The following is a 26,429-nucleotide window of genomic DNA, read 5'->3' as shown; positions in this document are numbered from 1 at the left end:
GTAATCTTAATGATCCTTCATTTTTAAAAACATTAGATGCAATAGATAATACCTTCTCATACCAATATTTTAATCACAATCCGTTAAATCAAAAATGTACCTAATTTTTGTCTTACCTAGAGTATTAACATTCTAATTTTTGTAAATGGAAACATTACAGCAGCAATTTTTGTAGTACACTTGTAGAAAGTCTTTTCTTGACTGTTAATATGTAGGAAAAGCAAAGTAAAGTTCATAGTGTACAGTCTTATATTTTATCATTGCACAATCAAAAGAACTACAGCCTATGTCATCAAAATTTAGGTTAGTATAAAACCATGTTAGCCTGTTGTATTTGAATGGTTTTATATTAAATATACACACTATATCCCAGATGTTTATGATAGTATTACTCGATTCTTTAGCTAAAAACATTAATAAAGAGCAAAATGAACATTTCATTGAAATCAATGCCATGTACTTCATTTTGAAGACCCACAGTAGTGGAAGGGTCTAGAAATGGGTTCAACAGAAAACAGAAATAAAGGATAGTCAGCTGATAGATGTCAAATGCCAAATGTTCTGTAAATTTAAGAAGTAACTATTCCATGGACACTGAACTAAGAAAAACGTTATGGGAATGGTTCAGGAGCCTAAGAAAGTTTCCCCTAACCACCAGATGTCAGCCAGAGTTGAGGTAATGCAGCACAAAATAACAAAGTAGTGTAACATTTTAATGTTACGTTACAAATATGTTTCTAATCAAATATTATGTACTGTACATGTTATAAATGCCTTGAAGGGCAGTCGTTCTATTTCACATAACAATCAAGGAGGCATATGTAGCTACACAGCCTGTGTTCCCTGCCATATTTGCACTCTGCATTTACACTATTTTTCATGCATGTGCAGAGTACATTGAATTTTACAATGTTATCAGATCTCTACCAGAGATGTGTACTGTTTTTTAACATTACATGCATGTTTGTTTTACTTGAAGTTTGTAATGAAGTTGACTATATCATTACTAAGAAATAAAGATTGGGAGCCAATCCCAGCGAGCAAGGCAGGAAACAAACCCCGGGCAGGGCACCAGCCCACCGCAGGGTGCGTACACACACACACCAAGCACACACTAGGGACAATTTAGAATCACCAATGCACCTAACCAGCATGTCTTTGGACTGTGGGAGGAAACCGGAGTACCCGGAGGAAACCCACACAGACACAGGGAGAACATGCAAACTCCACGCAGGGAGGACCCGGGAAGTGAGCATGGGTCTCCTAACTGCGAGGCAGCAGCACTACCCACTGTGCCACTGCAGTGTATAGAAAAGAATATAATTTGCTAAAAGAATTTACTTCTAGTTTAAAGAAGACGGGACAAAGTGAACCACAGTTTGTGTCCAGGTACTTTTATACATATTTATTAACAAAGACAAAAAGTCTTTGATATCTAGTCAAATGAAAACGCTGTAACTGTCATGTTTCATAAAATGTAGCACCATATCCCAAAATACATTTTGATTATTTCATCACATCTCTTTAATATTTCCACAAAAATTGGGAAAGCCAGTGTATATGTATCTTAACATAATCTACACCTTAATTGGCATTGAATGTAATATAGTTAATTACAAAATGTAAATGCTTTCTGTTAATTGATGTGCCTTATTGATGGTATAAAAAGCATGAAGATTGGAGAAACACAGGTCCTAACCAATCAATAAGTGCCCTGATGGCTGCAACTCTAGCAATAATTTTACCATTTACCAACTCCATATTTGAAAGTTAAGTCAGTTTTATTTTTAATTATCTATACATACATCCATTTTCCTAATCTGCTAATCTAGGGCAGGGTTGTGGGAAAGCTGGAGTCTAATCCAACAATCACAGTGTGCAAGGTATTAACAAACCTTTGACAAGGTCCTAGTAAATTGCAGGGTGAACACACACACAAACACATTAACAATGCTAATTCACCTAAGCTACATGTCTTTGGACTGAGGGAGGAAAGCAGAGCATTCAGAGAAAACCCTAACTGACATGAGAAGAACATGCAAACTCTACACAAAGAGCACCCAGGATGTGAACCCCAGTCTCTTTATTACGAGGCAGCAGCACTAACACCATTTGGTATACGTACAACACTGTGACCTTTTATAGTGTATAGGCTGTGCCAGGCAAATTAAGCATGCCTGACACTTTGAATATGTTTTGGGACTCAGGAATGCAGGGAGACCCAGTGCCACCAGAAGGATGTCTGGGAAGGAGTTTATAAAACAAACCCAAGGCAGGTGGTGGATGTTCCTTCACCTCATAAAAAGCTCCAGGGCTTCCACTAGAATTAGCCCCAGGATGGGGGATAAAGCCACCTATTAGCTATTATTAATTTCTCTTTGTAGTCAGGTGGTGAATCGTGGGAAAGGCTCAACTACCATATAATGCTGTCCAAGCAAGGTGCGGTAAGCTTAATTAGTTTTGATTTATGACTGTTAAAATTTAGTTTGTGTTTACAGCACAGTATTAAGGACCATCAACTACACTGAATAGGCTAGGACTGAAACATGTATAGTAAAACCCAGAGAAGTAGCATTTTTTTGTTACTTTGTGTGCCTTTCATATATTTCAGAGTTTAAAGAAATACTGTTATAAAGAATTGGTCCTTTGAATCCTTTGTTCTAGTTTAGAAGCGCACACAAAGGTGGACCCATCACACTATATTTAGTGAAGAGGTTTTATGTATTTTTTTGTTCAACTTTGAGTCATTGTTTTATGTTAATGTTACTTTCATTTATTATGTGCTTTATTCTCTATGCCTATGTTATGTTCATTGTGTTTTGATGGTTATTCCCAAGGAGCGGGTCCACCTGCCAATCACCTCCAGGAACTGCTCTCCACCCTATAAGTCCATTTTGTATGTGCTCAGGAGTGTTTGGTGAGTCTTCTGTGCTTATTGTAATTAATGGACCTTTGACTGTGTGCTCTGTTTTTTTACTTTGCTTTTTATTTACTGTTTTGGACTTTGTTTTCCTGCGGTGGGTTGGCACCCTGCCCGGGATTGGTTCTGCCTTGTGCCCTGTGTTGGCTGGGATTGGCTCCAGCAGACCCCCGTGACCCTGTGTTCGGATTCAGCGGGTTGGAAAATGGATGGATGGATGGACTTTGTTTTCTTTGCTCTATGGAGCTTGATTTTGTTTCTAAGCATTTTTGGTGAATATAAAACTTTTATTTATAAAGATTCTTTTTTGTGTCTAGCTGATTTCCCCCAGTGAGCATTTTCAGAACTGTCAAGACTTATGTTGTTTGGGACTCTAAGCATTCATAATATTGGATCAGTAGATGAATAGCCAGAACAAGAGTATGATTCATGTGCCAAATTAACAAAACAAAACAAGAAAACAATCATAGTCAAAAAGCAAATAAAAGTCAAGACCCAAAAAAGTAAAAATAGATTAAAATAAATATGAACAGCATGTTGTGGATTTATCCCAATACTAGGATACCAGAATGTTTTACTGAGACATGTTAATCTTGTATATCATGTGATATTGGTTATGTGACCAGGAGTTGTCATGGCAATAGTAAACCAAAGAGTTACAACTGCATTGCCCATTCAAATTCAGAATGTTGTCATGTTAAAAAAAGAATGTCTAAAATAAAAATAAAAAGTTTTAACTGGATAACATGTTGGGGCGGAATGATGGCTCTGAGGCTAAGGATCTGCACTGGCAATTAGAAGGTTGCCAGTTCGAATCCCATAAAATGCCGGAAGTGATTCTACTCTGTTGGGCACTTAAGCAAGACCCTTAACCTGCAATTGCTCCGTCCTGGGTATGACGTTAATCTGCAAGCAGGTCCTCTAACTTACGAGGAAAACTTGTGGATTGGCACTCCAGCCACCATAAAAAAAAAAAAAACTCACACTGTTTCAGTGTGGTGCTAAGGTGTCACCTGCTCCACTCAGGTCATAATCCAGAAGGTTTGTCATAGCAACACACTATTAGAGAAATCTCCCAACTTCATAACAGATTGAGTGAAGTCAGGTTACTTAGTTAAAGCTAAGGCAACAGTGAACTGGAAGGACACCAGGAATTTAGGACCTGTAAAATAAAAAATACAATCATATTTTTTTCTGACATACACATTTTTCAGTTTATGTTTATGATTCCCCAAAACCTGTACTTCAAATTATAATAAATTAATGTATTAATTAGATAAAGACAGTACTGTGAGTTTTTTGAATATGGTAAAACTTGCATTAAAGGTTATCACTGGAATGGGAGTCTGGATGTTGAAAGTTCACCACAAACTTTTAATATTGAAGTTGTTATTTTAGTACCTTTTTGTCTTGAAGTACCTTTGAAGCAATGGGAAACATGTTTAAAATATAAAATTCTCAGATACTCATTCATATCACCTCTCCATATGTATTTGGAGACTACTTACCATCACAGGGGTTCACAGCTACAGCAGCTGTGCTGCCAGCAGCACAGCCTGCCAGGAAAGACACATAGAATGGGGCCTTGGTATCAGGGTCCTTTTGGCCCAGCTTGTTCAGGTTGGCAAACAGGGGAAAGTAAACAATAGAAAACGGCACATCCCTGAAATAAGTAAACATATGGACAAAGAGAAAAGGTTATCCAGATTGTTGGAGTTGTTGAAAATAAAGGAAAAAATATATTTTCCGTTATTTGTATGTTTTATGTCATTACCAATAGGACAGAGAAAACCAATGACCACAAAATATAATAAAATATACCTGCATTGTCTTTTGCAAACCAAACATTGTCCTCATTAACCAAATCAAACATGTATTCAAATATATTTAAACATTCAAATACTGTAAGAGCTGTGATGAAAACTTGCACATGTAATCCTGCAAAGAGACCTGAGTAGCATGCAATGTAGATGGGCAAGTACTCTAAACATCACAATGTGTTCTGCAGAGATGCTCTTTATTTAATTTACATCCATGTTTGGGATGAAAATTGTACTTATTTATAATTGTATAATATAATATAATATAATATAATATAATATAATATAATATAATATAATATAATATAATATAATATAATACTGCAGGAATTTTTGCAGCCATTCCCCAGATCTGTACCTCAACACAATCCTGTCTCTAAGTTCTGCAGGTAGTTCCTTTGACCTAATGGCTTGTTTTTTTTTGCTCTGATACAACTGTTGGACCTTATAAAGATAGGTATTTGCCTTTCCTGATTATGTCCATTTAATTAAATTGACCGCAGGTGGACTCCAATGCAATTGGATGCACCTGAGCCAAGTTTCAAGAGTCATAGCAAAGTGTCTGCTTACTTGTGTCAATTTGATACCTCAATTTTTTTTATTTTAATAAACCTGCAAAAATGTCTAGAATTCTGTTTTTACTTTTTCATTCTGGACAACTGAATGTTGCATGATATTGGGAAAATGAATGTAAAGGATTTTAGTACAAGGCTGCAACATAACAAAATATGAAAAAAGTGAAGAGGTCTGAATACTTTCTGAATTCACTGTACATCTGATATGACAAAAAATGTTCACAGTACACCACCTTTTTTTAATTGGCAACTTTAAGTCATAAAAAAGGTGTGGAAAGATTCAATGCAAACTAAATGTTATAGAGTTAAGAGGTGCTAAAATAATGCACCTGACTCTTTCTTAAATGTTTTGGGTTTATTTATTGCACCCATAGTACAACTAAAAGTGATTAGAGAAATACAGGGAATAGGTAACCTTAAGAAGTGAAAGGTTCTTTTTTTGTTCTTATATTTTTTTATGCCAGTGAGCTTTGCTTACTGTTGTGTCTATTGACAAAAATAATTTGAACATAATATTCATTTGAAGAATGCAAATAAATGCAATTAACTAAGTAAGATATTTCTGAATTACTCAGAGGTATTTCAAGTGATTTGAAATTTGTCACATTCTTCAAGACAGGCTTAACCTCATAAATGTAAAAAATCCAGTCTGCCAGTAGTCCATCACTGCAAGTGTTTAATATGGACAGAACTTATTTTGCATGTCCTTTTCTTTGAACTGTTAGCATGGAGAAATAAAATATAAACATTTTTAAAACGATCAAGAACATTATCAAAATTCTGTATCTCCACTAATTTCAAGCACACTAGGATCTTGCTTCAATTGTTAATCTTAAACATTGTAATTTTTATAGTAGTGTTTCCTGTATTTTTCAGAATTTTTTTATAACTAAGACATTTTTGTAAAAAATTGGAAAGTTCTCCATCCATCAATAATAAAAAGTACAAACCTCATTTTTCAAATATTTTATGATGCTTTTATATATCAGGCTGACAGCTCGTTACTTGAAAACTATGTTTGAACCAAATCAGAGCTTTTCATTACAAACTAACACAATATCAAGTAACACACTTCAATACAGACAATATTTGACATACTTTGCGTAACTATTAAACATACTCATTATTTTCATCATTTTTATGCACATTCTTGGGTTGATTCAGGCTCTCAAAGATCATATAATGGAAGCAGTGATTTTGGAAAAATAATGTAATGAATGACTGATGCAGTAATACTGTATACAGTGAGCATATACTAAGATTTATTTTATAAATTTGTCTCTTAAAAATATGAGATAAGACACAAAAGTCATTGAGCTCTATCCCATGATAAAAATACTGTATGTCTTTGCTTTTGCTGAACTGGAACTGGGACAAATGCCAAAGACTTTTACTACGACAATGGCCAAATCCATAGGTTTCCAACACTTTGTATTTGGAATTGCACACCAACATTAAAATAGTAGACTGTTCTTTTGCATGTTTGTTTTCATACATTATTGAGTGTGTGGAAAAGGTCTTGCTGCTGTTCCAAAGGATCTATGCCTAGGAAGAGTATACAACAGATTAGTGAAAACTACATTTTCAATGTTGAATAAGAAAACAACAGAACAAGGAAAGATCCAGTCCATTACAGAATATACTTAGTGTGACAAACAGTCACACATGGTCACCATGGGTCAAGATACCAAATCAACCAGAGTGACTTTGAACTTGTAATATGAGAAACTAGTATTGGTGAAAGGCTGAAAAAAGCACTGGGTTATTGTGAGAGAAAAAAGAAATGACTGGGAGATTAAAGTAAAGTAACTAGGGTTTAGCAAGATTGTTTTCGGGCACAGGCAAGGGCCAAAAGAGATGAATCAAAATTCAACCCGGAAAAATAAAAGTAATTTAAAGTACAAAGAAAATGTCAAAAAACAAAAGAACCCAATGCTAAGTAGAAATGTCTTCTTTCAGTACAAGCTATGGATCTTATAGGGACATTTTTTTCAAACCTCTGTAGGATTAAAAGAACACTGTAGCACCCAGGAACAAAAGTTGCATCAAAACAAGACCTTAAAATACATTAACATAAATAAAACTAATAATAATGTAAATAACTGTAATAAAATAAATTGAAATCCACAAAAATATAAATACAATATATTTGGAGTACTTGAAGAATATCTGTACAGACCCATAAAGAATATGTAAACATTACAAAAGAGGACAGACAAAGTAGAATCCTTAATTGATTCCTTTATGCCACCCATCACGTGACATACCACAATGAAATTCACAAAAAACATCTAGTGCTTGTGTGTTTACAGTCATGCAGGTTCTCAGATTTTTTTATTGAATTTAACACAATAAAAATGGAAATTTAAATAAATAAATGCAGCAAACAAAGACCAACTATTGTCTAAACCTATGGTCCTTGGAATACTAATAATACTTCACAGATAACACAAATTATACAAACAGGTTTATACTATATTCTATGTAAGAATAACGTTCAATTAAAAGTGTCCAACCCAACAAACATCAATCATGCATGTTAGTAGACATGAAAATGTGGGAATAATAGGTGTCAGAGCTGATATGTAGCAGCGTTAAGTCATCTGGCATTCCTGTTACTATATTGTAACATTTTTATATGCTTAGTGATGACAAACTGCAGACTCACCTGAGCAGGGTTGCACCTAATCCTTTGTATAAGCCAGCTATGCCTTTTTCTTTCAGCAATTGGCGACTTATTTGAATTGCAGACTGTGGCCCTTGTGCTTCTGAAGCAGTCATGCCTGTACTTGAAGAGTTTATTACTTCTGACATCAGTTTTTTTTGTGCCGCTGCCGAAATAAGGTAGAATATAAAATAAAGATATGAATCAGTTTAACCTGCTAACACTGCTGACAGATTGTTTAATTGCATTACAAAAAAATGGAAAATAAGTAATCTAATGTTTAAATAAATTGTTTTTCATCCAATTTAAGAATGAAAAATAAGGCTTTATAGTAGTAATAAGGAAAAACCGTTATAAGGAATTGAACAGAACTCTCGTGTCAAAGCAGCCACTCCATACTTACCATAATACCAAATAAAAAGAACCAAAGAGAAGCAGCCACAAGAGGACAGCAGAGTTCTTATTCTTGTGGCTCTTTATATAATCATGTGTCACCTAAATCAATGGTTCCTGAGTTCAGTGGGTGTGGGTTTTTTATTCCAACCATTTCTACAATCATGCATCATTACTACTTTTAATTGATATCATTGTTTAGTGAGCTCTCCTTTGTTATTCTCTTATTCAAAGGAAATCAGGACTATTTAGCATTTTGAAAAATGTCAAATACTGAAAATACTTTTTGCCGTTTTCTTTTAATTCACTGTTTTATATAGAGATTTCTTCCTCAGTTGCATCCAAATATTGACAACACTGAATGCTGAAAAAAGCAATGATCTGAGTGCCATATTTACCTGCCTGCTCATTTGCAAGAAATATTTCTTAACATGCGGCAAGTCAAAATGGCAACGTAATAATCACTCCCCTTTAGCATTCAATATTGTTTGCTCAAGGGTCTGCCCTGATCATTGCTAATCATCAACATGTGTATACTATTAATGGGGAAAACTATAGAAAATGTTAAATTAAATAGAAAACATCAAAAGAAACCTAAGCTTTAAAGCTATTGCAAAGGGTAGAAATGTTTAAGAATTTCCTGGAAATTTTTGAAGGCCTGATAACTAAACAATAAGATCAATTAAAATGAATCACTGACTGTGAAATCAGTTGAAGTAAAGCCTACAGAAATGGGGGTCCTCAAAGATTCAACTTGAAATCTATTGACCTAAACTGACTGATATCACTACAGTCTTGGATGCTGGGGGATGACTTAGACCACACTCCCAGGAACACAATCAGATTCAACATCCCAGGAGATACGTAAACTAAGTTCCCACTTATTAGGTTCACCATTTTATGCCACTTAACTGGCAGCTTACAGTGACAACTTTGAATCCCACATGGTATTGGGCACCAGACATGATGGAAACAACAAAACAACAGCAACTGTGCTGGAGTTTTCATTATCTAACCAATTGTAACTTTGTGGTCAGGAAGAAAATACTGATTAAAGGAGCCAATGAAACTAAAAAATAACTTGTGTAGAGCAACAGACAGCCTGTAATCAGTCAACTAAAAGTTCAACATATTGTATGTAAATATATACATTATGAAGATGTAGTCCATTGAACTTTGTCACAGATGCAGTACATAAGAAATCTGACAAATGAGAGGAGACTATTCAGTCCATCAAGCTGTCCCAATTTCTCATCCACTGCTTTCGACAGAAATATCCTTGAATCACTGGATCCATCTTTATGCAAAAACTCCACGAGTGGCCTTAAGTCTATCCTACTGAGTGTTGTCACGCACTCATTCCTAAGGGACAACTTCAGGGATCTGTTGAGGTAAGCAATACTACCCCGGATGAGAGGTGGTGCTGACGCTAGCGGCTTCTCCTTTTCACTCACAGCTCTAAGGCTTAAGTGGCAGTAGATACATAGCCTCATCCTGGCTCCCTAACTGAGCCCTGCTCTTTCCAGTCACAGATGTATATATTCAGCCCGACAGCCAGAAGAAAGATGTCATTTGGATCTAAACTTTCTATGTGACTGAGCTCTGCAGAAATCTGGCTCCAGGGGAGCAATGTTTCTTGGCAACAAAGTCTTTGTTTGTGCAACACATATTATTTTTCTGTTTATTAAACAGGTATCACCTGACTAGTGCCCCAACAACTTCTTTTGTGTACACCCCAAGTATGTGGGCATCACTGTATTAAAAATGTAGGTTGATGGTGGGGTATATCTGGTTCTGTGAAAGAAATTTGTTTTAATTCCACAGAATATTTAATGTCATTTATTTTAATAAAGAGCACTTACAGCCCAGTATCATACACAGTATTACAAATTGTCAATTAAATTGTCAATTAAACCAAAAAAATAATATTAGAACAATGTTGATGAAAAAATGTAACAAAAACAAAAATACAATGTTGAACATATTACCAAAAAAATAGCCTTTAGTAACATCTGAACATCAATGTCAATCATGTGTATTCCTTTAACTAATCAGTGCACCATAACCAAATGGGCCTTTTTAGTAGCATAGTGGTAGACTAATTCTCCATTTCACAAGGTTAGAAAAGTCCTGGAATGGTTTCAGAAATTTATCATAACATAATAATAATAATAATATTTTATTTATACAAGGCGTCTTTCAGAGAACTCAAGGACACTGAACAAACAATAAATAAATAAATAAAAGACACAATTAAAATTCAGATAAGTCATTGTCAGCAGAATTGGATGTATGGGAATCTATTTGAAGTAGAGATCCACCACCAGCTAATGTGTAACTTTTGACGCCAACCTTGATTAACGTTGTCTTGAGGGGAAATAAGAACCAATCTCACTATTAGATAGGTTTTCCTAGGAAAGAGACAATTCTGTGCCTATATGATTATCACATTATTGATTCAAAGAGCATACATTATATTCAACTGTAGATTATGAAGATTATTTATAAGACATTCTGCAGAGTTTTAGATATTATTGTACAGTCATCACACCAATCATTTCTGATTCAGTTTGTATAGCTTGGTACACCAAATCTATTGCATGATATTTCTAAGCCACAGAACTGGATCAATTGTGTGCTCACCAATGCGACCTGCATCTTGCAGCTGGATCTTTAGCATCTCCATTGGAGTTGTGACAATGACTTGGCAGGTTCCAGCACCACACCCTGCAAGCATCTCCTTCAGCAAGGTTAATTTTTGTCTGTTAGATTAAAAAAATAACTGTTAAATGCTTAAAGAGAATAAGTTGAATTTTCATTATATTGACAAAACTTGTCTCAGGTTTTAGTATGAGTTTTACCTTTATGTTTTTTGATAATTATAGCTCTTGAGAAATAATTAAAAGTAAATGAATAAAAAGTGTCAATATAATGTACAATAATAACCAGAACAGAGTTCAGAAAATTCAAGTAAAGTAACAATATATGCAGGGTGTAAAAATTAGTATTGAATCATGCATTTCCTAGATGGCTGGAATCCTGTGATATGGCAAACCTGCATTACACTATAGCTTGCATAACTGTACATCTCCAGCTAGCGTTAAGTCAGCTCCAGTGATTTTTTGTGTAGATGTCATAACTCTTTGTATGTCCTCTCTATTTTATTTGCTCATTTTCCCACACAAGATGCTTTTTGTGGTGCCGTAATAAAAATCAAGAATATCCAGTTACTCGTAGCACATTTACTAGAAGTAAAGTAGAAAGTATAACTTTAGTGTGGATCTAAACTGAGCTGTGTGATATTTGTAACATTTGTAAATGTACAATGATTTCTTTTTCTCTTGGCAGTTTTTGAATCATGTTGTCACAACCCTGCTTTGATCAGCATTTAACATTATAGTAACCTCAAAAATGTGATTATGTGTTTGGCTAGTGTATTTAGCAATAAAGTTATGGGTGACAATTGAGTAGTCTGGGACTGATACAACATGGATAAAAAAGTTCAGGTGTTTAAAATCTACATAACTGAGTTTTGTTGCTTATCCATGCTGTCATTATGGTCAGGCCCTTAGGAAATTCAGTATACAATTGTAGGTGGACTTAGACACAAACAAATCTCTAAGTATTCAGAAAAGAAAGTAGAGCCATAATCAGTGGATAATACATACTGTATCTTTTCTGACAAGATGTTTAAAGTCATCCCCTGACCTTATAATACAGGGGTCTCCAACCTTTTTTCCCCTGAGAGCTACTTTTACAAAATGAAAATGGCTGAGAGGTACTCATGTTTTCTAACATTTATTCTCATAGCTTATTTCAACCCAAACAAACCTAATAAGCTTGTTTTGCCTGAACATTTACAAAATGTTGGTGTCCACAACTCACATTTTGCATTAAAAGCATCACAAAAAAATATTTAGTTCACCTGCAAGTGCAATTTGTATATCTGTATGCATTTTCTAGTGTATCTCACACTATTGAATTAAAACATGAATGCTGTCAAAACAAAACAATGCAATTACAAATACACAGATATTACTTATTCATTTGTCATTTTGTTCCATGTCACTGTTTCACTTCACAAGAGTATTCACATGTCCAGTTGCATGTGTGATGTGTTTTTTAGTTATTCAGATGACTGGCACTGCATGGAGTCAACAAGAGAGGTGTATGGTGGAGTGTAGCCACTTAGGTTCACTCTTATGGAGTCATTCAAATGTTCATCTGTCAGTCTTGTTCTAAACTTTGATTTCATGACATACATGTCAGAAAAGGCAGAGGTATGTAGACCCAAACAAAGCAGACATTTTCAAAGCTGCTTGGTGAAGATTCTTATAGTTATCTGGCTCTAATAAGCTCCAGAAATGCTGAGAATGCTGTTGAGACTTTAACTGCACATTATATTGGAGGTTTACTAATATATAATATATAAAATCCAATGTCTCTCAGTCTGTATGTCTGTCCGCTTTTCACGAGAGAACTACTTAACGGATTTAGATCGGGTTTTTTTCTATAATTTGCTTGAACATTCCAGTTGATTTTGTGACTTCTCTCATTTCGCTAGATATCATAGTTGACTTGCGGTACTGATTTATTTTGCGCGAATCCATGATCCACACAACGGGCCGATGGGACGGGCCTTCTTCACTCACGTGTCAGCTTCGGGGCGTGTTCCTTAACTCTGCTTGCCTAGCGAACAAGAAAGCAATTGAATTCAACTTTGTTTGATATTTAAAATAAAGTGTTACTTAGGTCTTGATGAGTTTGAGTCCGGATATTCTCTTGAGTGTATGCCACATTGAAAACATAGATTGCAATTCTGATTGTGGATCGTGATTTTGTGTTAAAAGGATCGTGATATGATTTTTATGGAAAGATCGCCCTCCCCTAATTTGACTAATCAAGTTTTCAAATTTATGTAGGATTCATTAACCCTTTGGTGAGCTACTTGGAAAGGGGTTGCGAGCTACCGGTAGCTCGCGAGCAACGTGTTGGACACCCCTGTTCTAATGTAAAACTAAATTGGAGAGGATCAAGGAACCTGCAATAATGATGTCTGTTGAGTCAATCCTTCTTTCTCCAGTACTGTTACAATAAAGCTGGCTACTAGGCTGCCGCCATTAAGGTACAGTATATTGCTTTCATGTTTTTGCCATTGGGAAAGTAAGGCAGGCACAACAGATGGGGACAGTCTAAATATATGGTCATAAGTGTGTTTGTGAAAGGATTTTTATTATGGGACTACATTTGAAAGCATAAATCTGTGTCTATTCTCTCTTCTGAGAACATCCAATCTCTCACAAATGTGGCCGATGAAACATTTTATCATCATTGCAAATGAAAGAGAGAAAGGAAGAAGTAGAGAGAGAGAAGTAAAGATGTAAAAGACCAGAGGGACCAACCCTCTAATAAGCTGTTTTTCAACAGATACCTCCCAAACAGTAGAATGTTTGATGAAGGCTCTCGAATTTGTTGTCACTCTTCTCTTTCTCATATATATAACAAACGGAACAATTGGGGTTTCTCGATTTTTTTTTCCTGTTACAGAGATTTTATCTATTCACTCATTTTGAGGCAGAGGATCTACCCAACGTTTGAGGATATAAAATTAAACACTTCCCATAACAAATGCCTTCTGAGTATTTCCCTCCATAAAGGACTTGGGTGTATCATATTCAGTGAACTCAAGCACAAAGCAGCCTAGTTAGTGGAAGGTTCATTGTTGTTATTCTGTGGCTGTGATAGGATTTAAACTGATGGCATCCTGGATTACTCTGCCTCCTTTGAAGGACACTTCAGTTTAACTCACTGACACACTGGGAGCCTATCATTCAGAGGTGAGGCATCTGAGTCAGCCCTTCCTATAAAATAAAATAAAATAAAATAAAATAAAATAAAATAAAATAAAATGACTCACTATACTACCATATATTTTATATGTCCTTCAATGAAAAAGAATATGTTAGACAGTTTGCATTCCGTCTTTAATATCTCAAAATAGTTTTGCTGGTTTAGTGATAAGAAGTGTTAGAATTACTTGATAAGGCACATAAAAATGAATTTCTGATAAGGAGATCCTATTCACTCAAATTATCTTTTTCAACACACTAACAAGCACTGGTGGGACCTCGGAACAGCAGATCAGTGAGAAACAAAAAACAGCTTGTAAGATATGGACTGGGAATTTCACACCTGTCACTTTGTTTACACTCTGTGTTAATTGGTCCAGGATAAATTGAGGATATGCTGATGTTTCATTCCACACCAGCAGCATTTTAAGAGCAAAATGCACCAGGCGTCACATTTGGGCTTTACATTTATTGAAAAATGTCACTACAAAGCGGGAAATCATCAGGCCCTGATGGTTACCCCGTAGAGTTTTATAAGAAATTCTCCACTCAGCTAGCTCCACTCTTATTGGCAACATTTACAGAAGCTAAAGACCACCAAATACTACCTCAAACATTTCGACAAGCATTAATCACCGTCTTTCCTAAACAAAATAAGGACTTGTTACAATGTGCATCATATAGACCAATTTCACTCCTGAATAATGATGTTAAGATACTCTCAAAAATCCTAGCTAGAAGGATGGAGAAAGTGCTGCCCTCGGTAATATCACAAGATCAAACTGGATTTATTAAAGGCCGACATCTATCTTCAAATCTCCGACGCTTGTTTAATGTTATATATTCACCAGCAAAATCAAACACCCCAGAGATATTACTATCATTAGACGCAGAAAAGGCATTTGACATGATCGAATGGAATTACCTTTTCACTGCATTGGAGAAATTTGGGTTTGGCCCGAATATTTGTGCTTGGTTCAAACTACTGTATACCAGTCCAGAAGCTTCAGTTTGTATTAATAACATTTGCTCAGACTACTGTAAACTAGAACATGGTACCAGACAAGGATGTCCCTTGTCGCCACTGTTGTTTGCAATCGCTATTGAACCACTGGCGGTTCACTGCCGAAATTCTTATCAGATAAAGGGGATTGTCAGAGAAGGACTGGAACAGAAAATTTCTCTATATGCAGATGATATGGTCTTATATATATCGGACCCAGAAAACACTGTCCCTGCTGTTTTAACAGCACTGACAGAATTTCAAAAGATATCTGGTCTTAAAATTAATCTGAATAAAAGTATACTCTTTCCAGTGAATTCACAAGCATATAATATTAGATTAGACACCCTACATTTTACCATAGCAGATCAGTTTAAATACCTAGGGGTAAATATCACAAGTAAACATAAAGCTCTTTATCAACAAAATTTTGGCGTCTGTATGGAAAAAATTAAGCAAGACTTGCATAGATGGTCAACCCTTCATCTCACTCTAGCCGGAAGAATTAACATTGTTAAGATGAATATCCTTCCTAAACTTCTCTTTTTATTTCAAAACATTTCAATATATATCAATAAATCATTTTTTAAACAGTTAGATTCAATAATAACCTCATTCATTTGGAACTCAAAACACCCACGTATCCGAAGAGCGACCCTACAAAGACCTCAGGCAGAAGGTGGCATGGCTTTACCTAATTTTCAGTTTTATTACTGGGCAGCAAACATACAAGCCATAAAAACCTGGACACAAATAAATGAACATACACAGGCTTGGTCCGCAATAGAAGTAAAATCCTGTAGTACTTCTTTATATTCCCTGCTCTGCTCTCCAATAAATGAAAGTTATCGCAAATATACTAATAACCCAATTGTGCTTTACTCACTCAGAATATGGAACCAAATTAGGAAGCATTTTAAGATGGAAAATCTTTTATCAGTGGCACCTCTGCAAGAGAACCACCTCTTTCAACCTTTGCAAGTATATCCAGTTTTTAACACCTGGAAAAGTTTTGGGATTAAAATGCTCAGAGATCTTTATATAGACAACATATTTACATCATTTGAACAATTACGTTCAAAATTTAACCTCCCAGCTACACATTTCTTTTACTATCTTCAAATTAGAAATTTTGTTAAACAGAAATTGCCCGATTTCCCCACCTTGCACCCTCCACAATGCTGGAAAAAATACTGCTCAATTTCAAGGAAACAAACACTATTTCCGCAATATATAAAATCTTATTAGAGTCCCTACCTTTCAAAGATCCAAGAGGACATTGGGAAGAAGATCTCTTAATCAATATATCAGAAAAGGAGTGGAAGGTAGCAAAGCAGAGAATTCACTCAAGTTCTATATGCGCAAAGCATAGAATTATTCAACTAAAAATTATATATCGAGCTCATCTGTCTCACTTAAAACTGTCCAAAATGTTTCCAGGCCAGGATCCAACCTGCGAGCGCTGCAACCAAGCTCCTGCCTCACTGGGTCACATGTTCTGGGCCTGCACCAAACTAACATCATTTTGGACAAAAATTTTTAAGTGCCTCTCTGACAGCCTTAGTATCACAATCCCTCCTAACCCACTAACAGCTGTGTTTGGTGTCCTTCCAGATGGACTGGAATTGGAGAAGGACAAGCAAACGGTGATTGCATTCACTACACTTTTGGCACGCAGACTTATTTTGTTAAATTGGAAGAATCCTAATTCTCCTCTTATAAGTCAGTGGGAAACCGATGTTTTACATTATTTGAAATTGGAAAAAATCAAATTTTCAGTTAGAGGATCTGTACAAAATTTTTTCAAAACATGGCAGGATTTAATCAATATTATTTTAGAATAAGAGAATTAACTATTATTGCATTTAACTCCCTTCTCCATCTCATATTTATATAGATATTTACTTCTCCCCTTCTTTTGTCTAATGTTGCCTTATTAAAAAGCTTAAAGCAATTTTCCTTTAGCTAAGCTCTCCTTCTCAGGGGTGGGGTTTGATTTGTCTTCAAATTTGTTGGGTTATAAATTGATCTGTTTGTATGGAATGATTACAATGAAAATTAATAAAATAAAAATATTAAAAAAAAAAAAAGAAAAATGTAGCATGGTGGAGCCATGATTAGTGATGCTGCCTTACAGAATTCTGAGATAATTTCCTTTCAGTATAGAGTTTGTATGTTCTCCATATGTCTACATGGGTTTTGCATAAATAGTAAATATACACACATTAGGTGTAGTAATAGTTACAATATTTGGGTTTGTGGATAAGTGTGCTTTGCATTATGCTGTTGATTTCTTCAGGGCTGGTGAAGAAATGGTTGTGGCTATCGGCAATACAGCAATTTGATTTTTTTTTGTCCCTGCACTTCTCCACAACCATTCTTTTTTTACTTACCCACTAAAGAGTGAGAAAGACTTATAGCTCTAGAACTCACTTTATAAAGCTATCATTTGTTTGCAGCAGTAAACACACTGCTAATATATAAGTAGCATGAAGTCATGCCCATTCTCTCTCCCATACTGTAAAGGGGTGAGCTTTGGGGGGTAGCACATGTGTTCCTGTTTGGATTTTCTAAACCACATAAGCTCACATCTGAAATCAATGATCTGTTACAGCTTTAAACTTATTATGTTACCTAGTGACTGAGTAGTTAGTTTAAAGAAATATCAAAATAAAACACATTATCTGAGGTTCACTATTCTGTATGGATTGTTTTAAGACATGCTGGGTATTAAGAGACAAATCTTGCTTCCCAGCATGCCCATTTTGCAGCAAGCCTATCTAATAGGATTCTATGCTGATTCTTTGAATTCACTAATATAATCACATAAATTTTAGCTCCTGCTTCTATTCCAGCAATTACCATGATTTATGGTTACATAGTGACGTGATCCTGCTCTGCAACACAGCAGCCAGGTGCACCTATTTAATCCTGTAGTATTTCTCTTTCACTGCTTTAAAAATGTATTTGTTCTTATTTAATGCATAATATTACAGAATGATAAGCAACACCTTCTAATGAAAAGAGGGACTATCCACTAATTTTTCTCTGGTATGGTACAGGTCTGTTGACAGACTTGGTATATCTTTCACTAAAATGGCACTAGGTTACAATCAACTTGGGACAGGACTACAATTATTTGAAAGCCATATTCACTCACACCAAATACACAGTTTCACACCTGGCCAAATGAAATTTTTCCCATGGTCCTCTGACTTCTGGTCACATCTTTTTCCAATCCTCAGCAGCTACATAATTGATAAGGCTTCTGAAATACTGTGTATGAAGAATGGCATATACTATGGACAGCATGTTTTCTAAGATGACATTGTATTACATTTCAAACAGTGCCTTTTTATTGTATAACTAGTGGTCTGTATATTTTTGTAAAATGCCTTTTAATTTATACTGGAAGGTGCTATAAAAAGATTAACTAAATGCAACCAGGAGCATCTGAGAGGTGGCAACATTACTCACCTCAACACTGTGGCCCCCTGAAGAAACATCAACAATCTTAATTTTTCCAATAAATGTTTATGACACTTAGTAATCAAATGGACAATAACCTACCAGTATTCTTGTGTGTTCATGATACGTCAGACAATTGGAGGTAAATTTCAGCATATTTCATAATAATATTTATTCATCTTGATCTTTACCTCTTTGTTCCTTATATACATTAAAGTTTCTTCCAAGTGTAAGCTCTCTCTACAGAGCTAGCTTTCTTTCACATAATGTAAGTAAAATATTTTAAATACAACCCACCCTTATAGTTCAATCAGGTTTGTATTGCTACGTCTTTATTTACATCACACAAATGCAAACTCAAGGTGTTCATTAGTCAAAGTCAAAGTGAGCTTTATTGTCATCTCAACCATATACAAGTATACAGATAGACGAAATTGCAAAGCTCAGGGTCCACAATGTAACAACATGACGTGCAAACAATAAATTAAAAATAGAATTAAAATTTAAATTTAAAAATTAAAACACAAACAAGACAAGACATTGTGCAAAGAGAAGACAAAGAAGTAGCAGCAATATTGACGTGTAGTTAGCAATATAAACATTGATGCAATGTTTGGTATTTGCAATCTAGAAACATAAATATAGTCAATAGATATGTAACATAATAAATAAATAATAAATACAAGATATAGATAATACAGAAATTATCAGTGTATGATAATATTTGTTTAAGACATGTGTAACAATGAAAGGTCAGAATGTTTCACAGCAGAAGGATATACTATATAGTGTCAAAATACTTAAAGGTCAGTATGAGATTTTCAATTCTTTTTCTACATGCACACTCATCTTTGCAGGACAGTGGCTCACATGTATAAAAGTTCTGTTTTTAGAGGTGGTTGAGGCAGTGTGGAAGGTTCCAGGGTGCAGCCTGGTGTTAAGGAGTCTAACAGTTTGGGGGTTAAAACTCTCCTGCAGCCTGGCAGATCTGGTTTTGATGCTACAGTATCTTCTCTTGGATGGCAGAAGTGTGAAAAGTCGGTGTGAGGGGTGTAAGGAGTCCTGTACAATGCTGCAGGCCTTGCGGACACTGCGTTTGTAAAATATGTCCTGTAGTGAAGGGAGAGGCACCCCAATAATGTTCTCTGCTGTCTTCACTATCCTTTGCAGGGACTTGCGGTCAGATATGTTGCAGTTGCCATAGCAGACAGTGATGCATCTGGTCAGAACATTCTCAATGGTGCCTCTGTAGAACATGGTGAGGATGGAAGGGGAAAGACTTGCTCGCTTCAGCCGCCTCAGAAAGTGTAGTCTCTGCTGGGCTTTCTTGATTAGTGATGAGGTGTTATGTGTCCACTAAGTTCCTCAGTTATGTGCACACCGAGGAACTTGGTACTCCTAACAGTCTCCACATTTAAACCGTTGATGCTGAGTGGGATGTGGGCAGGATGTGATTTTCTGAAGTCCAAGATTATCTCTTTTGTCTTGTCAACATTGAGAGATATACTGCTGTCTTCACACCATGCAGACAGCCATTCCATCTCATCTCTGTATGCTGTCTCATCATCCCTGCTTATCAGTCCCAGCACCGTCATATCATCCGCAAACTTGATGATGTGGTTAGTGTTGTGCATGGCTGTGCAGTCGTGAGTCAGCAGGCTGAACAGCAGTGGACTATGAACGCAGCCCTGCGGTGCTCCAGTGCTCAGTGTGATGTTGCTGGAAGTGTTGCAGCCCATCCGAACTGCCTGAGGCCTCTCTGTCAAAAAGTCCAAGATCCAATTGCAGAGGGAGGTGTTCAGGCCCAACTTGGTCAGTTTTACAACCAGCTTTTGATGGATGATTGTGTTGGAGGCAGAGCTAAAGTCTATGAATAGCATCCTGACATATGTGTCTTTTTTATCCAGATGTGTCAGGGAGAGGTGAACGGTAGAGCATATGGCATCCTCAGTTGACCTGTTTGAGCGGTATGCTAAAACTGAAGAGGGTCAAGGGAGGCAGGGAGATTAGTCTTTATGTGTGACATGACTAACCTTTCGAAGACACGTCATTATGATTGGCGTGAGTGCAACTGGTCGGCAGTCATTCAAGCATGTCACTGATAACTTCTTCGGCACTGGTATGATGGTGGTCGACTTGAAGCATAATGGGACTGACGACTGGCTCAGAGATGTGTTGAAGATGTCTGTGATGACACCAGCCAGTTTATTGGCACATTCTTTGAGCACACGACCAGGTATGTTGTCAGGTCCTGCAGCCTTGCGGGAGTCCCCTTCACGTCAGTTATGGAGAGACAGAGTATCTGGTCAACCGAAGCACCTTTGCCAGTCAGAGAAAAAGTGTCAATCTTAGAATGGTCAAAGTGAGGCTGGAGCACCAAGGATACTACACAGGCACTTTGGGTTGGCGGCAAACGGAAGTCAATTCCGTAATTTTGCTGTTTAAAGAACGCACTACCCTTGCTACACAAGATTTTACTTATTTGCACAGGAAATACTTGAGATCAAGTATTTGATTTACCTGTTGATTTCCAGAAAAATCCCCGAATTAATCCCACCCCAAGAAAAGCAGGCCAAAGCAAAATGAGACTAATTTTTATTATTTTCTTAAATACAAAACATTCATGCAAGTAACAGAGAAAATTACTGGTAATGAAAGAAATGGATTTCATAATGGAATAAAAGAGAAAAGAAAATCAACTGTTTACACAACATAAAGCATCTATTTTTTTTCAAAGTACTAGTGTCTCTGTCTTTCCTCAAACAAGGCTGCCATTAAACCTTCCTTATCTATCTAAACACTGCATTCATTTAATAACTGCTCCCAAACTCCTACTGCTCAAATGTTCTCATTTCTGACTACTTGATAAACTGCGGCATTATGTCCTAGTACTAAACATCCAATTCTCTAAGATGTAGGTTAAATACTATGGCCTGGAAAAACCCAGAGGTTTGAAGGTTAAGTGGCTACTAATAATACTAGGAAATGTACACTGGATGTTACAAAACATTAACCTTAAATTGTTAAAATATTAAAACAAATGTCAATTTTGTATCTTCTTGGTATAACGTAGCTGTAGAATGTAATGCGTATGTCTCTGTTATATGCCATTTGATTTGGGATTCATAAAATCAGTGTTAATGTTTGTTATGCACCATCTATTGGAATGACAAATGCAATGTATTTTATTTGTACAAATGCTTGTGATGGAATGATTGATACCTAGCATACAGATGGACAAACAGACAGACACACAGACGATTATCCTTATATCAAGGTGGAGGGAACTTCCAAATTCATGCAGGTACTTCTGCAAGGACAGAATATACTACATACCCATCTTTGGACAGCATGTGTCTGAAGAAGTCATTAGCAGCAAGTTTTATGGCCTTCTCTGGGGTAACAAGAGTAAGATTCACCGCAGCACCTGAAACGAAAAGGATGAAATGGATTCACACAGAAAAGTCTCACAGCAAGCAGAATAAAAAATTATTTCTTACGACTTAAACTTCCACAAGCCTAAGACAGCACATTGCACGGCTACATTAAGCCAAGTAAATGCAAATAAAAATGTTGCAAGCAACTTTGATTGAGGCCAGGCAGGTTATAAAAACATAAAATTTTTTAATATAGTTTCTTTTCAGCTTTCTCAGTACCAATTGTGCACCTGGTATTGTGCAAAAGAAAATCTGTATTAACTGCAATAATGTCAGAACTTTTTTGATTTCTCCTTTATTGACTATAATAAAGAAGGAAGAAATAAAAATCTTTTTTGCTTGAGTATGTACAGGATATAGACAAAGCTATTTATTTATGAATTATTACATTTGGAGTAATTTATAGTCCACTGCAGAAAAAGACATGGCACACCTTGAAATGCAATAAGATAGAAGCTCAGAAAACAGGCTACCCATAGTGTGTGCCATTCTTCATTTACAGGATTTCAGGAGCCTTACCAATTATACAGTATAACTGCTGAGGAGCTGAAAGAGATGCATACTAAAAGTCAGAAAACCAAGGAAAAAATTATAAATATAGTTCAGCATAAGTAAGTTCGGATATTGAATGAATGTACAAACTGTATCACTGAGAAACATTTTTATTTTACTATCACTATCTTAAATTAATTACAAACTATGAAGGAGCATTCTAAATTACTGTATGGTACTGTCAAAACAGATGGTTGTAGATAATACCCGCCCCCTCCCCCAAAAAAATACCAATTAGGTCACATAAAATATGTCATCCCCTTAATTAAAGTAACTATATTAAAGCATAAAGTATGCCAATTTAAAAGAAAGTATGAAACATTTGTATAATGCCATGAGCAGTATGTGATTGTTCCCCAAATTATATAGAAGCATTCTGTCCATCCATCTGTTTTCTGTACATGCTATGATACGATACTGGACTGGTTGAGGTTTGCCATACTTAAGGGCATCAATATGATGATTCGGATTATGAAAATGAATCTTCTGAAAATAAACGATAAGCAGTCTGGGAGCAGTAGATTTTTTTCATGCATAGTGCCTCAGAGACAAAGCCTCCAGGGACATCAAAGCAAGAAGGACAAATAATGATTGTCTGAGTGAAAACCTGCAATTCTTCCCCAGGGTGTAGGAAACCAAGCTCAAGCACAACAATACTTGAACCTCTATTCAGTGAAAGTCAAACTGTGTCCCAAAATGAGTTTCTCTTGATCCCAAAAGTCACCCTGAGGGAGGAAAGGGTAAAAAGCCACTATAGATTTAATGAGTCTGCAATTGGGAGAAGAGTTTGGGATTAATGCTCACTGGAAGGAGGAAAAGCCCCCCTCCATAACAGGAGAAGCAGGAAAAAGCAAAAATAAAGAATATGAGACAAGACATCAAGTCAGACAGTCAAAGAATAAAGCCTGTACAGATGGTCTTTGGGGTCAACAGTCTTTTGTCCTTTTCTTTTGCTACTTTGATTTTTTTCTTTTGTTCTTATCACATAAATAAAATAATTTTGTCACATTTCGCACACCTTAGTATTATTCTGGGTGCAGACCAATACCAGGAGTGTTCTCCTTTTACACGTCTTATTTCATACCAGCGTCTGTGACTCCAGGGACTAATCCAACATTAGAACTCCAGTCCACTGCAGGGTACACTAACAATTGCTCCTACCATTTACCACTTTAAAAAATCTTATGCAAAGCTTTGATGAGAAAAGAGCATGCAGTCCAATGTAATCAACCAATTAACAGTCACCTAACTTTCACAAAATATTGACATTTGAAGATCCCTAAAATGCTATGTCTATTACAATGCCTAGTAACCTGTTCCGTCTGTCTGTTGTTCTCTGTGTTAAGACATTTTTTCTAAGTTTAGTGTGAAATTTACTCTTAACAAACCTTTGTCTATGTCTTCATGCTCTTGGTGAAGAACTTACTTAATAATAATATAAATAAATTATAGAATTATATTTTTAGAAATTATACTTATAAAACATTTCTGTCATGTTACTTTTTCATTTTACTTCATTTAAAAAACAAAATCTAAAAACAAAGCACAACTCAATCAAGCAAAAATAGCATAGCAAGTGCAAGGAAGTTCCAAAGCCATTCCATGAAAATCTATTGTTAACCCCTACCCAGCAAAGACAATCAGACAGTTACAGAGCCATATCTAAAATTATTTTTTACAGTATACAACAACAAATAACATAAAAAGATTCAACACAAACCCATAATGCTCACTTTAAAGTTACATTAATCCAAAGCAGTCCACAAAACATAGGCTTGAGAGATGGCGAGAGACTGACTGTAGCCCTCTCAATGAAACTCTTCCTACACCTCAAGAGCATCTACCCAATGGAACATCCCTCTCTAGGAAAGACTGGGTCGCGCTTAACCAAGTTAGGTCAAAGGTGAGCATACAAGGGATAACCTATTTAGATGGGGCCTCACAACAAGCACTGAATGTCCCACCCAAACAATGGACCACATTCTCTATGAATGTTCTCAAGGCCCTACATGTACCGATGAAGATCTTAAGGATGCTAATGACGCCGCTCTTACCTGAATACGGAAGTAGCATGATAAGATGTGATGATGAGTGAGTTATTAAAAATTAAATAGTCAAAAATGTCTATGTCTTTTAAATTAAAAGCCATTTTAAAGAGTTTTTGCAAATGTTTGAGCATATGCTGAACAGATCTCTTGAAGAAAGAAGTACAGTTTTAGCATATTCATTTTCTTGTTTTGTAAGATTTAGTCCTCTGAATTGCTCGATTTTTCCTTAAATGGTACCCAGACAAAAAAGAGATGTGAAGTGAGCCATTTCCAAAGCTAGCGATCTTCTTTTTTCTCTAAGAACACCATCAAAATGTTTTGAGGAGCTGAGTAGATTAACATTACTGAGACCTTTCTTCATTTTCAGATACTCTATGATGGATACAGATTCCTTGTCATGTGATGGTTTGTTTAATATCTCATTATTGTTTGGCTGTTAATTAACATAAATAGTAAGTCAATTCAAATTATGGCAAAAGAGTTAATTGGCAGCAAAAACTGGTCACAACTTAAGAAAGGGTTTAAATGAAAACCTGCAGCCACAGTAGCACTCCTGGATCGAAATTGGGGACCCCAGACCTAGACCAAGTGGTAGTGCAGAGCTACCGTTCTTGCCTCAAAGGTCTGCATGGAGTTTGCATGTTTTTTTTCTGTGAATTTGTGGATTGATTTGTATCAGTGTGAGAGCTTAACTGCATATGATTACCTGTTTTTACACTGAATACTAGAAATATATCAGTAATATGTTTAGTTTTCATGTGCTATGAAGCAAAAAACATCTATTCACTTTTTCCATCACCAAACTGAACCCCAAAGATTCGAGGTATGAACTCTGGCTGCTATGCCACCAGATCATACTGTTTCAAAATACTGTATCTATACCAAATAACTGAATCAAAACTAGACAGATATTTTCTTATTGGTTTTTGTCACTGGATTGCAGCACACTCCTTTCTGTTTGGCTTTGTGATTGTGTCCTGTAAAGGACTGGTGTACCATCCACCATGTTAGATACTTACCTTACACCTAGTGCTGCTGTGATAATCACTAGTTCACAGTGACCCTAAAATAGGCAGACTAAATTTACCCCTCAGCATATGCAGCCTTAAATGTATACCTATAACATCTGTTTTTGTAAACTGATTGCAAGCTAACCAAATGCTTACTTCCTTGCTCTAGCTATCACTAGGCTACATGGGGCACATGGATGCATGATGTTAACAACCACAGCAGGCAATATCTTTGCGATATAACACAATATTTTTGTGAAATAATGTGATAATTATAACAAACTAATGTAATACATTTGAGAAATAATGTTTTTTTGCATGGTGACAACAAAACATTAGTACTTGGAAGTTTCGAACTACCAAGGAAATGAAAGTAATGGAAACAGATATCAAGTGCATGAAACAAATTCATTTAACAGCTCTGAAAAAATAATACACCTCTTTTTCTCATCAGCCAAAATACCCTACGGGTCAGCTAAAGGTGTTTAATTATCAGAGGCAAATACAGCATGTATGTACAGGTATTGCTTTAAATGTGTGCCACAGTTTGAGAAATGGCCCAACTAGAAAATCACTTTTAATGAACCTATATCTCTGCTACTCTCATGAGATACAAAACATACAAGTATGTTTGTTTCACTTCTTTCAATATCCATGCAGATGATGATACCATTGAGGTATTTGTTTTA

The 26,429-nt window shown here is 35.9% G+C and overlaps 1 protein-coding gene across 3 annotated transcripts in view; it reads right to left on the bottom strand.

Moving 5' to 3' along the window:
* LOC114646628 (mitochondrial glutamate carrier 1-like) overlaps nucleotides 1-26,429 on the bottom strand; it is a 108,428-nt gene that overhangs the window by 10,204 nt on the left and 71,795 nt on the right. For all 3 annotated transcript variants that reach the window (XM_051922059.1, XM_028794906.2, XM_028794908.2), the window contains 4 exons: nucleotides 22,030-22,120; nucleotides 11,017-11,135; nucleotides 7,984-8,146; nucleotides 4,429-4,583 (listed from right to left, as the gene is read on the bottom strand). In XM_051922059.1, coding sequence (XP_051778019.1) covers nucleotides 4,429-4,583; nucleotides 7,984-8,146; nucleotides 11,017-11,135; nucleotides 22,030-22,120 — 528 coding nt within the window. The remainder of the gene's footprint in view (nucleotides 1-4,428; nucleotides 4,584-7,983; nucleotides 8,147-11,016; nucleotides 11,136-22,029; nucleotides 22,121-26,429) is intronic.

Source organism: Erpetoichthys calabaricus, chromosome 2 (genome assembly GCF_900747795.2).
Source record: "Erpetoichthys calabaricus chromosome 2, fErpCal1.3, whole genome shotgun sequence".
NCBI classification, from domain to species: domain Eukaryota; kingdom Metazoa; phylum Chordata; class Cladistia; order Polypteriformes; family Polypteridae; genus Erpetoichthys; species Erpetoichthys calabaricus.
The sequence above is the reverse complement of the archived record's forward strand: the minus strand, read 5'-3'. Positions and strand labels throughout refer to the sequence as shown.